This window comes from Xylocopa sonorina, chromosome 9, assembly GCF_050948175.1.
Source record: "Xylocopa sonorina isolate GNS202 chromosome 9, iyXylSono1_principal, whole genome shotgun sequence".
In the NCBI taxonomy this organism is placed as follows: domain Eukaryota; kingdom Metazoa; phylum Arthropoda; class Insecta; order Hymenoptera; family Apidae; genus Xylocopa; species Xylocopa sonorina.
In genome coordinates this window covers 5794685-5805283 of record NC_135201.1, presented here as the reverse complement: position 1 = coordinate 5805283, position 10599 = coordinate 5794685, and the positions used below count along the sequence as shown (strand labels likewise).

At 40.0% G+C, this 10599-nt stretch overlaps 2 protein-coding genes across 2 annotated transcripts; one reads left to right on the top strand and one right to left on the bottom strand.

The window, feature by feature from the left end:
- Positions 1-86: 86 nt before the first annotated feature.
- Positions 87-6531, top strand: LOC143426783 (uncharacterized). Its single transcript, XM_076900417.1, has 6 exons — positions 87-276; positions 480-752; positions 828-927; positions 1011-4570; positions 4782-4943; positions 5016-6531. Exons 1-6 carry the CDS (start codon positions 238-240, stop codon positions 5238-5240), a joined length of 4359 nt encoding a protein of 1452 aa, XP_076756532.1. The 5' UTR covers positions 87-237; the 3' UTR covers positions 5241-6531.
- A 234-nt stretch (positions 6532-6765) lies between these two features.
- On the bottom strand, positions 6766-10349 carry LOC143426839 (uncharacterized). Its single transcript, XM_076900512.1, has 4 exons — positions 10263-10349; positions 9790-9954; positions 7189-9720; positions 6766-6922 (listed from the first exon to the last, which is right to left on the bottom strand). Exons 2-4 carry the CDS (start codon positions 9951-9953, stop codon positions 6883-6885), a joined length of 2736 nt encoding a protein of 911 aa, XP_076756627.1. The 5' UTR covers position 9954; positions 10263-10349; the 3' UTR covers positions 6766-6882.
- Positions 10350-10599: the final 250 nt, after the last annotated feature.

Here is a 10599-nt window from a genome sequence, read left to right as displayed (position 1 = left end):
CTTTTATCGATTCTGTCGTATTATCATCACGCGCTATTTATATACTTCCTTCCCCCCGAATTGTTTTTTACGGGGTTTTAAAAATGACTTTACGTCACTGGACAGGTGAGGTCGCTGCGAGGCGACCATCGAGCGAATTAAAATTAACAAACAAACAAAAAGTACGCTGAATGTCAAACAACTCGAAAAACATGATTGTTTATATTACATAGAAGTATTGTCAGTAAAAAAATTCGAATGTCTTCAAACCTGCAAAAGTCCCCTCGTTATGAGGATGTAAGTATATTGAGCATTTTGTAAATATGTTAACCTATCTTGATTTCTGAAATGCGTTTGACATATCGCTTATTATTATTCCATGACTCGTTAATGATTTTATATTTCTTGACACATAACGTTCCTAAAGATAGATACATTTCACGTATTTTATTTCATTGAGAAATAAATTCAAGTTTCATACATGTTTAATTCGTCTGTAGTTGATCTCAACCGAAGACGATACTCTGGGTATGTCTATTAGTCTTAGCGTGGGGGAGAATTCAGTCAGAATAAAGGAAAAATCTAAGGACGCTAAGAAATTGCAGGAAGAAGACAAACCCGATGAGGAAAAATGGTGGTTGAAGAAGCCAGATGCATGGCTAGAGGTTTCTCATGCCATTCAGATAGATGCAAAGGCAAAACAATCCCTTTCGCCTTCGCCAGATGTTAGTTCTTCGATGAAAGAATTTCTGGAGAAAGAGAGAATGTGCAAAGTAATTAAACATTTGTTTGTTACAAAATAAATTTCCATGCAATTAATATTATATTTTGTGATCTGCCTTTCATAGGCTATGCATGAAAGTGAGATTGAGATGAAAGACAAGGATGACACGTTGTGCGATATTTTGGCTTCTGCAGCGTTCGATAGATACCCTTCCGATTTTGAGAGTAAGCACTTTGATAACGTTTATTAAAAATTGTGATATGTTTCTTTAAGGTATAGCAAAGTTACTTTTCATTCCTCTAAACAGATGCAACCGATGAGGACATAGGTAGTATTTTAGAAGAAATGAGCAAGATTGCTGGAGCCCTTAGTCCAAATTCTGCTACAGATCGTTCGAAATCTAGAAACTCGGTCAAAAATCTCACAGAAGAAGAGAAATCTGTGGAAGAACTACTAGAAGAGGCTGAGAAACTTGTAAGAAAGAATAGTAGTAGTTTATCTAAGAGTGGATCAAAATCTGACACTTTAGTACCTGACAACATTCAAGAGGATGTTGAAAGTCTTAGCAGAGTTAGGCAATTAGAAGCTGATATCTTTCAATTGATAGAAGAAGAGGTGCATAAGGAGACTGAGAAAATCAAGAAGAGCCCGAAAAATGAGAAGAAGAGGGACAGTAGTCCTGGATTCGAGGTTCTGTATGAAAACGTGAATGCTTTGAAGGCTCCAAAAACTTTGGAACTACAGAGAAGAAAATTTGAAGAACAAAAGGTAGAAGTGTCTAGTAGTTCTGATTTAGATGATCCTATTGAAAGGCATTCCAAGTCCGAAGAATTAAAGAGTACAAGAAAGATGGAAATGGACAAGGATAATTTACAGAAAGAAATAACCGATGTAGATAAGGACTTTTTTGAAGATTTATTGAGGAGGTCTAAGGAAAAGGCAGAAGGGGGAATGTCGGGTAGTTCGAGCTTCGGACAAGAAGATTTTTCACACTTTTTAAAACTTTTGCAAGGGCAGACTGATAAGAAGGAACAAAAATCAAACGAATCTAATTCTGTACATTCGTTTCTTTCAAAACCTGCAGATGAAAGAATGTCTGTTTTAGACGGAGGATCTGCGAACGATAAAAGTCCTGAATTTCCTGAAAAGGAGATTTCTGATATATTAGAAAAAGAACTACCTCAGCCAGATAATCGAAAAGTCGAACATGAAATTGTCGAAACGGATTCCAGCGCGGGCGATGATGAACAAAAGCAATCTGTAAATGTTAATAAAAGCGGCAACAATGAACCAATGATATCTAATAAGAAAGATCAATCGTCTCCGAGAAACGTAACTCTGTCAAGTGATAGGAAAAAAGTAATAACTAATTCTAAGGAAGAATTGTATACGATCGGCCTTACGCCAAGATTGGAGTTATTCGCAGATGCAATTCCAAAGTTGTTAGCCGAAAAGTCGACAACTAGCGAAACGCAACAAAGCAAGGAACCTTCGGTGGAACCAAAAGCAACTGTGCGCAAAACAATCTCAAGTTCTGAGATTAAATCTAGTGGTAATGTTCCAATTTCTCAACGTGGTAATGTAGAGCGAAAATCCACCCAGTCCGCTGCCGCGTGGAATAATAGATCGCAGAAGGAGCTAAAGTTTTCCAAGTCTAAAAGTTACGATCAGATTTGTAAACCACCGCTTAGGACTTCGGTAGAAAATCTCAAATTAGTTAAACCCTCGGATACTGCAAAGAGGCCTGCCAATACTTTGATCAGACGGTCGCCAACATTGAAGCCAAAACTACAACCCACGGTCAAGCCAATCACAAAAGTTCCCTCTAAGACCAAAACATCTTTAAAGCCAAAGAAAGATCCTACCAAGACTGGTTCCACGCCCACTTTGTCTTCCACGCGTAAAGGGCCATACCAAATTAAGTCGCCAGACACTTACGCAAAAACGATGGCCGGTGGTGATACGAAACAGAACTGGACACGAACAAACTGGGAAATTTTATGTCGCGAGGAGAGACAGAAGAATGCTCTTTTAAAGCAACAACTGGAATCAGAAGTGAAAATGTATAAGAATCAAATCGATAATATGCGCGCCTCCTTTGAGGAAGAACTGTTCTCTCTGAAGAAACAGAACATTATATTAAAGGCGAAAGTGGACGAATTCTCGCTAAATGAGAAACGTTCGGATTCTCGGCCTAAGAAGGACACAAAAATTATACTTCTCGAGAAGGAGCTAGAGAAGCAAGAGAATCTGATTCGAGCTTATGAAACGGAGAACAAGAAGCTAATGCAGGAAACGAAACGGTTGCAGGAGGAAATGAAGCAGTTACAGAAACAAAAAAGTACAGTTTTAGAGTCAGGCAAAGTACAGGAGCTCGCGGATAAAGTAAAGGATCTTGAGGAAGAGACTCTGAAGCTCAATCTCGAAGTCTCCGAGCTTCGAGAGAAAAATACAGATTGCGCGTTGAAAAATGAGGACCTGACGCAACAAAATAGTTTATTGAACGATGAATTAGAGATGTTCAAGGAACAACTAAGAACAAAGAACGATTTTATCACGGATCGTCTGCAGTCAATGACCACGGCAGAGTTAGAACTGAAGAAGCAAGTTGAAGATTTAACGGTGAAGCTAAGTTCAAAGACGGAGCAGTTGCGGATAGTGAAGCAAGAGTTCGATAAAGTACAACAGAATGTGCTTCCGTTAGAAAAGGAGCTTCTAGAGTTAAGAGTAAAAGAAGGCAATCTTCAGGAGAAATTGCAGGTAACTAAGAGTCACGTCGAACGTGAGAAACAATTAACGCAGAAATTGAAAGATCAGGTGATTCTGGATAACAAGAAGATTACTGATCTGAATCGACAGATTCGTGAAATGGAGAGAATACTCAAGAGGAAAAATCCTGATTCGGTGTCTGCGCTCATTCTAACCGCGAATTCGGAACAAGAAAAAATCGGCCTGGAGAAAGTTAAATTATTAGAAGACCGAATAGCGAGTTTAGAGAATGAGGTCAAGGCAAAGGATGATTTAGCGCAAGAGAGGCTGGTTGAATTCCAGAAAAAGTTTTCAGAGGTGAAGGACAAGTATGCTGCACAGATAGTGGAACTGGAGGAAAAACTCGTGGAGGCTAATACGAATACACGCAAGGTGTGCAACGACATGTTCACACAGACTGTATCCAAGGTTGTGGAGAACAAAGGAGTAGAGACTCTTAGAAAGGATGAAAGGACAGGATCATTCGAGAAGGAGGAGAAGAAGGATGCTAAAGACAAGAGGGATGTTAAAGGTATCTCGAAACCACAGAACCCTAAGGAAGACGCTTACCTCATGGCTACTATCCGCGGATTAAAATTAGAACTCACGAACAAAGATAGAGCACTCTCGAAACTCACGAAAGAGTTTCAAGAGTTGCAGAAGACGAACAGAAGACTGCAGAAGGAGAGGGAGAAATTGTTAAACGACAGAAGATCAATGAAAACCGTCGATCTCGATAAGATGAATCGTGGTATGGTATCTTCGGATTCAAAGTTGCTGACTTTGAAATCTACCGAAGGAAACGACCAGAACTCGAACGTCTATCAAAATGGGCATGTGCCAGATACAAACACCCAACGGTTATCCGCTTCCGTACAAAGGCTTTACGATCCCATGCAGTATACTGAAAACGGAGATACAAATCTAGTGAGGAGATTAACCGACGAAAACGATATTCTTAGGGAAGAATTGAGCAAGATGAACAAAGACTTCATGGCACTGAAGAACAAACGACTTCACGATCTGAATCTCTTGCAAGAAGAACACGAACGTGAGATGGCTACTTTACTGAAGGAGTACAGTGTGAAATTCGGAGACTCTAAAGTGGTAAAGTTACAGGTTTGTAGTATTACATGCATCGGCCGTCTCTATTTTTTTGTCCTCCTCTTATTTGGTCCTGCTTAGAAAAGTTTTTGCACATAGTACTGCTTCTTGTTTGGCATTGTTTGATCGATATTGTATTTTAAAAAATAAAAATTAATAATGCCTGACAATTATATAAAAAATACTTGTAAATATTGCAATTAAATTGTCTTACTTTTATGAATAGGGTCAGATAAATGCTCAAATGGCTGTGATATCGCAATTGAAACAACAAATTGAGAAGTTAAGGGACTATAAGGAACAGGTGGTTGTCCTAAAGGCTGAACGGGATCATTTGGAGGAAAAAGTGAAAACGTTGAATGAAAAAGTCAAATATCTATCAACGCCTGTATGTAATAAAAACTGCGAAAATTTATATTTTAATTCTAGTTGCAACTTTATCTTACTTTTTATTTTACAGAGTACAGAACAGTTGCAATTGTTACAAGATAAAATAACTATCCTCCAGCAACGGCACGAAAGCCGCGAAATGACGTTGCAGAGTTTGGTTCGAGATTTACTTAGGAATAGAACTCAGTGTAAGGACTGTAAGAATGAGAAGGGTAAAAACCGACAATTATGCTATTTCCGAAAAGAACTTGATCATATTCTCGGAATGCTACAAGAGATTGCCAATGTTCATTGACTCTTTAGGTGAATTGGGCAAAGTACGCGTGGAAAGTGGTGCTCACAAAATATCGATAAATGATCGGTAGGCCGGAAAGGATTCTCGGCCCATCGATTATATCGGGCATTGTGATAATTCGTGTGCTCGAGTACATTAGAACGAATCTTATGTATTTCCTTGGAGAAGTTATCACGTTGTTAGACACTTTATATATGTATAAGCGAATGCACAGCCACCAAGTTTGGTCGATGCTTTTTTCTATCGACCCTTCCTCGAAGGCGACAGGATTAACTGTTTATGGTCGCTTTTGCAATATGTTTAGTCGTTCTTATCGTAGGATATGGGAATTCAGTGAAGTCATATCGATCCTGGGAAAGTTCGCGCAAAATGATCGACTGGGATCACTGCCAAAGTTAAACAAAAAAATAATAATAATAATGAAAGACGAACAAATAACGAAGTTACCGTTTTATCGTAACTTCTCGTCACGTTCTTTTTTGCCATTGTGCGTGTAACACGCATGGACAACGTCCGTAGTGAAGTAATAAAACTAATAGTCAAATATCAAACGAGAACATAGAAGTATTTTGATCTATATTTACTAAAAGCAGACTTTTTATTTATCTAATAATGTAGGGTTAAACATTGACAGGAAGAGAGAGAACTTGACTGCTTCCAATTCCGAACTAGCTTTAGCCTTGTACTTATTGTCGTGATAGTTTGATTGTTCTGGTATAGGTAGACCATACGAGCGTGGAGGAAGTATCTTTAAAAAAAAAAATGTGAGATATCGTCCAAAGTCGCGTAGGTATTAATTTTTTTACATGAGGCTTTTTCCAAGACATAAGCGTCGTGTACCGGCTCATTCAAGTAATTTAACGTATTTATTTCTTATTTATATTCGCTCATTCTTCGCCATCAACGAATCCATCTATAATCAAGTCGTCCAACTGTATTATACATATAGTGTTTATACTTATACATTTTAGGAACATTCATTAAACGTTATAGGAATCACAGTTAATTCGGTACAGTCCACGACGAACAATGCACACGTGTACCGCACAATATCGACGTGTCCTAGATGTAAGGATGTAAAATAACTTCGTTAGAGGATGATCGTAGAAAATGATTCTTTGCTTTCAGGTTGTACCTGTTTTTATCAAATCGTTGTAATCACACAGAGTATAATTACTTCTTCAAGACTGGATATACGTCAAAATCACATTTTTTTATAATTACTTTTAAGCAGAACAGCCGTAATGTACAAATTACGAGATTATGACTTTAATAAATTACTTTTCTTCTCGTCTTTTTGATTATATTTAGCTTAATATACGTTTAATGTAGTGCACGGTTCCCTGATGATTTCCTGAAGAGAATGCGTATCTATTGGACAAATGGTTTCAGGGTGGTATGCATGATAACAAATCACAATACTTAATTTAGATTCCAACTATTTATTCGGACAAAATATATCTTCTTAAATACATGCGATACATTTCTGTCTTTGTGCAGGATACATACGTCAGCTGTACATTAATATACATTCTTCTATTAAGTACTTGGCACTAAAATATAAGGGAATACTTCATTTGAACAATTACTAGAAGCAGGTCTTAGAAGAGTAACGGATCATTGCTTTCCTTTGGATGAGCTTCTACCATAGAACAAGTTGCGGTACCTGCCACATAAAGTTCCTGCAACAGATAATTGTTTTTTATTAATTTCTCCAATTTTCGTTTCGCACTTATTCCGTTCTCCTTAATTTAATTGCCTTGGCATTTACTCATTTTGAAAATGTAGAAAAAAAGTCATTTTATAAATTAATAAAACTATTTGTTTTATAGATTGTGAAACAAAAAAGTAGACTATCGCTAGTGCTCTGTACTGCAAACAAGTTTAGCTAAGGAGGGTAGTACTTTTACGTTTTTACATTATACAGAACGAATAGATATTTGCTCACCTAATGAAAGATTGTTTCCCATAGAAAACAGAGAGTCCATATACTGTACAAAGACCAATTATGAGTGCTTGGCGGATAACTTCGAATGTCAGAGCGTGGTTCATGGAATTTCCTTCTTTCAAGAAATCGGTGGTGCCTAAAGTTTCCATCCTAGGTATGAAATCGTTGCTACGAATTAAGGTTTTCTCTCGTACAGCTAACGAATCTCTATTAATGGGTATTCTAGAATCGCGATGCTGGACTGGAAATGGTGATAATCTAACGTGTCTTCGTAAAAAGGTTGAATCTTTTCGTGGATGGATGGAACGACTTCGTGATCGAGAATCGCTATCTGTAGATCGAATGTGGTCACTGTCCGCAGAGTGAATGCGTCTGATATCGTTTGAAGATCTGTCTTGAGAAGTTGCCCTGAAAACTATGCGAATTCTGTCAGAATGTCCTTCTTTCCTCTGGCCAAATCGATTGTCATTTGCGGCAATAGCAGTCATGCTGCGAATTCGTTGTAACCGATTAATGTCGAGTCCCTGTCGTGATGAACGTCTTGAATCGAAGTCTCGTCGATCAACCCTTTGTTCCATAAGACGTCGTTCGATTCTTTGTTCATTAAGTCTGCGATCAGCCATTTGTTCTATAAGGCGACGTTCAGTACTTCGCTCTGTGAGACGACGACTAGCATTTCGATCCACGAGACGACGTTCCGTTCTTTGTTCTTTGAGTCTGCGTTCAGCCATAGGTTCCACAAGACGACGATCGGTTCTTCGCTCCGTAAGTTGACGATTAGCATTTTGATCCACGAGACGACGTTCCATTCTTTGTTCTTTGAGTCTGCTATCAGCCATTTGTTCCATAAGACGACGATCAGTTCTTCGCTCCATAAGTCGACGATTAGCATCTTGATCCACCAAACGACGTTCCATTCTGTGTTCTTTGAGTCTGCGAACAGTCATTTGTTTCACAAGACGACGATCAGCCCTCTGTTCCATTAGTCGACGATCAACGTTTTGGTCCACAAGACGACGTCCGATCCTCTGTTCGTTGAGTCTGTGATCAGTCATTTTCTCCATAAAGCGGCGATCAGTCCTTCCTTCTGCAGGTTTGCGATCAGTTCTTAGTTCCATAAGACGACGATTAGCATTTTGGTCTACTAGACGACGTTCGATTTTTTGTTCCTTGAATCTGTCATCAAGCGCTTGCTTCATAAGGCGACGATCAGTTCTTTCTTCAGCAAGTTTGCGATTGCTCCTTTGTTCCATAAGACGACGATTGTCATTTTGGTCTACTAGACGATGTTCGGTTTTTTGTTCCTTGAGTCTGCGATCATTGACTTGTTCCGTAAGACGATGATCGGCTCTTTGATTCACAAGACGACGTTCGATCCTCTGTTCTTTTAGTCTACGATCAGCTCTTCGTTCCATAAGTCGACGATCAGCTCCTTGTTCCATTGCAGGAGTCTTTCGTTCTGTGAGTCTACGGTCAAGTCGTTGCCCCATGAGTCGACGATCAGTTCTTTGTTCTGTTATACGACGTTCAATCATACGATTCAGAAGTCTGGAGTCAAGTCGTTGTTCCATAATAGGACTGTCAGTTCTCTGTTCTACGATCCTACGGTCGAACCTAATCCTGTCACGATTTCGAGATTCAACAGACGTAGATCGCCTTTCCAATGTTACTCTAGAGCGATCAGAGGAAACATCCCTAACTCGTCGTTGTTTTAAATCATTTCTAGATCTTTCAATTGTCCTATCGAGCCGGGATTCGTGTCTTTCGCGAGCCAAGTACAATTTATTGCTTCTTTCACGTTTCTCCAAGTCATTGACAGAGCGTCTTGATAACCTGACAGAGGAATCTCGCTTTTCTAACGATCTGGCGTCCATATGGCGGTCTAATCTACTGTCGCTTCGCCTTCGCTCATCACTGAGTGTTCGTCGTTCCAATCTGGTAAGAGATTTGCGATCTTGGTCCAGCCTAGAGTCTCGCTCGATTGTCAACTGCACGCGACTTCGTCTGTCGACGTTCCTCAGAGATCGGTCATTCCTTTCTCGACGGAAATCGGTAGATGCCAGTCTGTCTGTGGATCGTGCGTTCACTCTTCTGTTTATTTCGCGTCGTCTGTCTGAATCAATAGACCTTATTAGGGACATCCTCTGTGCGCCGATATCTTCCATAGTTCTGGAGGTATGCGAACGGACCAGTCGAACAGAAGGATCGGTTGAACGCCTTGCACGAGTCTGGCTTCTGATTCTGAGTTGAGGTTCTGAAGTGCGCCTGAAATCGTTTCGGATATTCGTTCTCTGTCTGTCTCTGTCCGTATCCAGTCGCTCCATGCTTCTGAAGTTAGTTTGCGACTGCAATCGAACTCTGGAGAGCCGATCCAAGCTACGAGATCGAGATATTCCGCGATTGGACGGTGTCAGGGAAGTTCGGCTGCCTCTAGTGTCTCTGGTCGTCTTTGAAATTCTGATCTGGTCTTGCTCGAAGCTTAAGCAAGAAGGTATCTCGGTGAAAGGGTTCAAGTTGGGGCAGGTATCCACGCTGCGAGGGCAACAGTGTGTTTAGTATGGTATATTTGAATATTTGTAGTGTTTTAGCAGGGAGTCTTACTCGTGAGGGGCTCGATGTTCCAGTTCTGGTCCTGCCAAACTTCCTGCTCGGCCTTCCTTGTCCCTGGAGACTAGACCTAACGTCAGGCAAGCCAGGGACACCACTAGGAGGCCGACGTATCGCCAAGCCCGCACTGGCAGTGCAACGTACCTCGTACGCCGCATGCTTGGTACCAAGAAAAGATTTAATTCAGAGTAGCAGAGGTCATTAGATTTCTCATAATTAATCTTACTCTATTTCTGATAAGGTGGGATTGTAAAATGTCTCTTAGAGCAATATGCTCGTTTCGTACATTATACTTAATATTCAAATTATTCCATGATTTGAAATATAAAATTTGGTTTGTATCGTACTGGTCAACATTTCTACTCGTTCTAGGATATGTAGTTTCCTCGAAGTAAGCAAAAGCGACGGAAGTGAAGGCAGCGGAAATAATAATATCTTCAATAGTACGTTTTGTATATGTTACTTACCTGAATATTTCTGTTTCTGGAATAACAAGCGATCCAAGTGGTCCTGGAGACTTCTCTTCTGTGGAGGTCCTCGTGTTCTTCCTTGGAGCTCCGGAGAGCTGCTGATGCTCCGTGATCCAAAGCACCGAGCTTTTATACCCGCTCGAAACCACCGCAATTCGATACTAGTTCAATTCAGTGCTTATCAGCACCGACCACATGGGACCCCATATTTTCCGATACGTGAAAATCACCGTGAATAAAATCGGGTCGGTGCGTTGGGTGAAACTATTTCAAACGCCATCGTAATTGATTAACCATCCAGAAAATTGCAAATTGGACTATCTGGGGCGTGTGG

Excerpts from the sequence above, each read along its gene's own strand:
- LOC143426783 (XM_076900417.1), top strand. The coding sequence starts at position 238 with ATGTCTTCAAACCTGCAAAAGTCCCCTCGTTATGAGGAT. Across the intron at positions 928-1,010 it reads ATACCCTTCCGATTTTGAGA|ATGCAACCGATGAGGACATA; the intron begins GTAAGCACTTTG and ends TCCTCTAAACAG. Across the intron at positions 4,944-5,015 it reads TCAAATATCTATCAACGCCT|AGTACAGAACAGTTGCAATT; the intron begins GTATGTAATAAA and ends TTTATTTTACAG.
- LOC143426839 (XM_076900512.1), bottom strand. The coding sequence starts at position 9,953 with ATGCGGCGTACGAGGTACGTTGCACTGCCAGTGCGGGCTTGGCGATAC. Across the intron at positions 9,721-9,789 it reads GAACATCGAGCCCCTCACGA|CGTGGATACCTGCCCCAACT; the intron begins GTAAGACTCCCT and ends TTGCCCTCGCAG. Across the intron at positions 6,923-7,188 it reads GGGAAACAATCTTTCATTAG|GAACTTTATGTGGCAGGTAC; the intron begins GTGAGCAAATAT and ends TATCTGTTGCAG.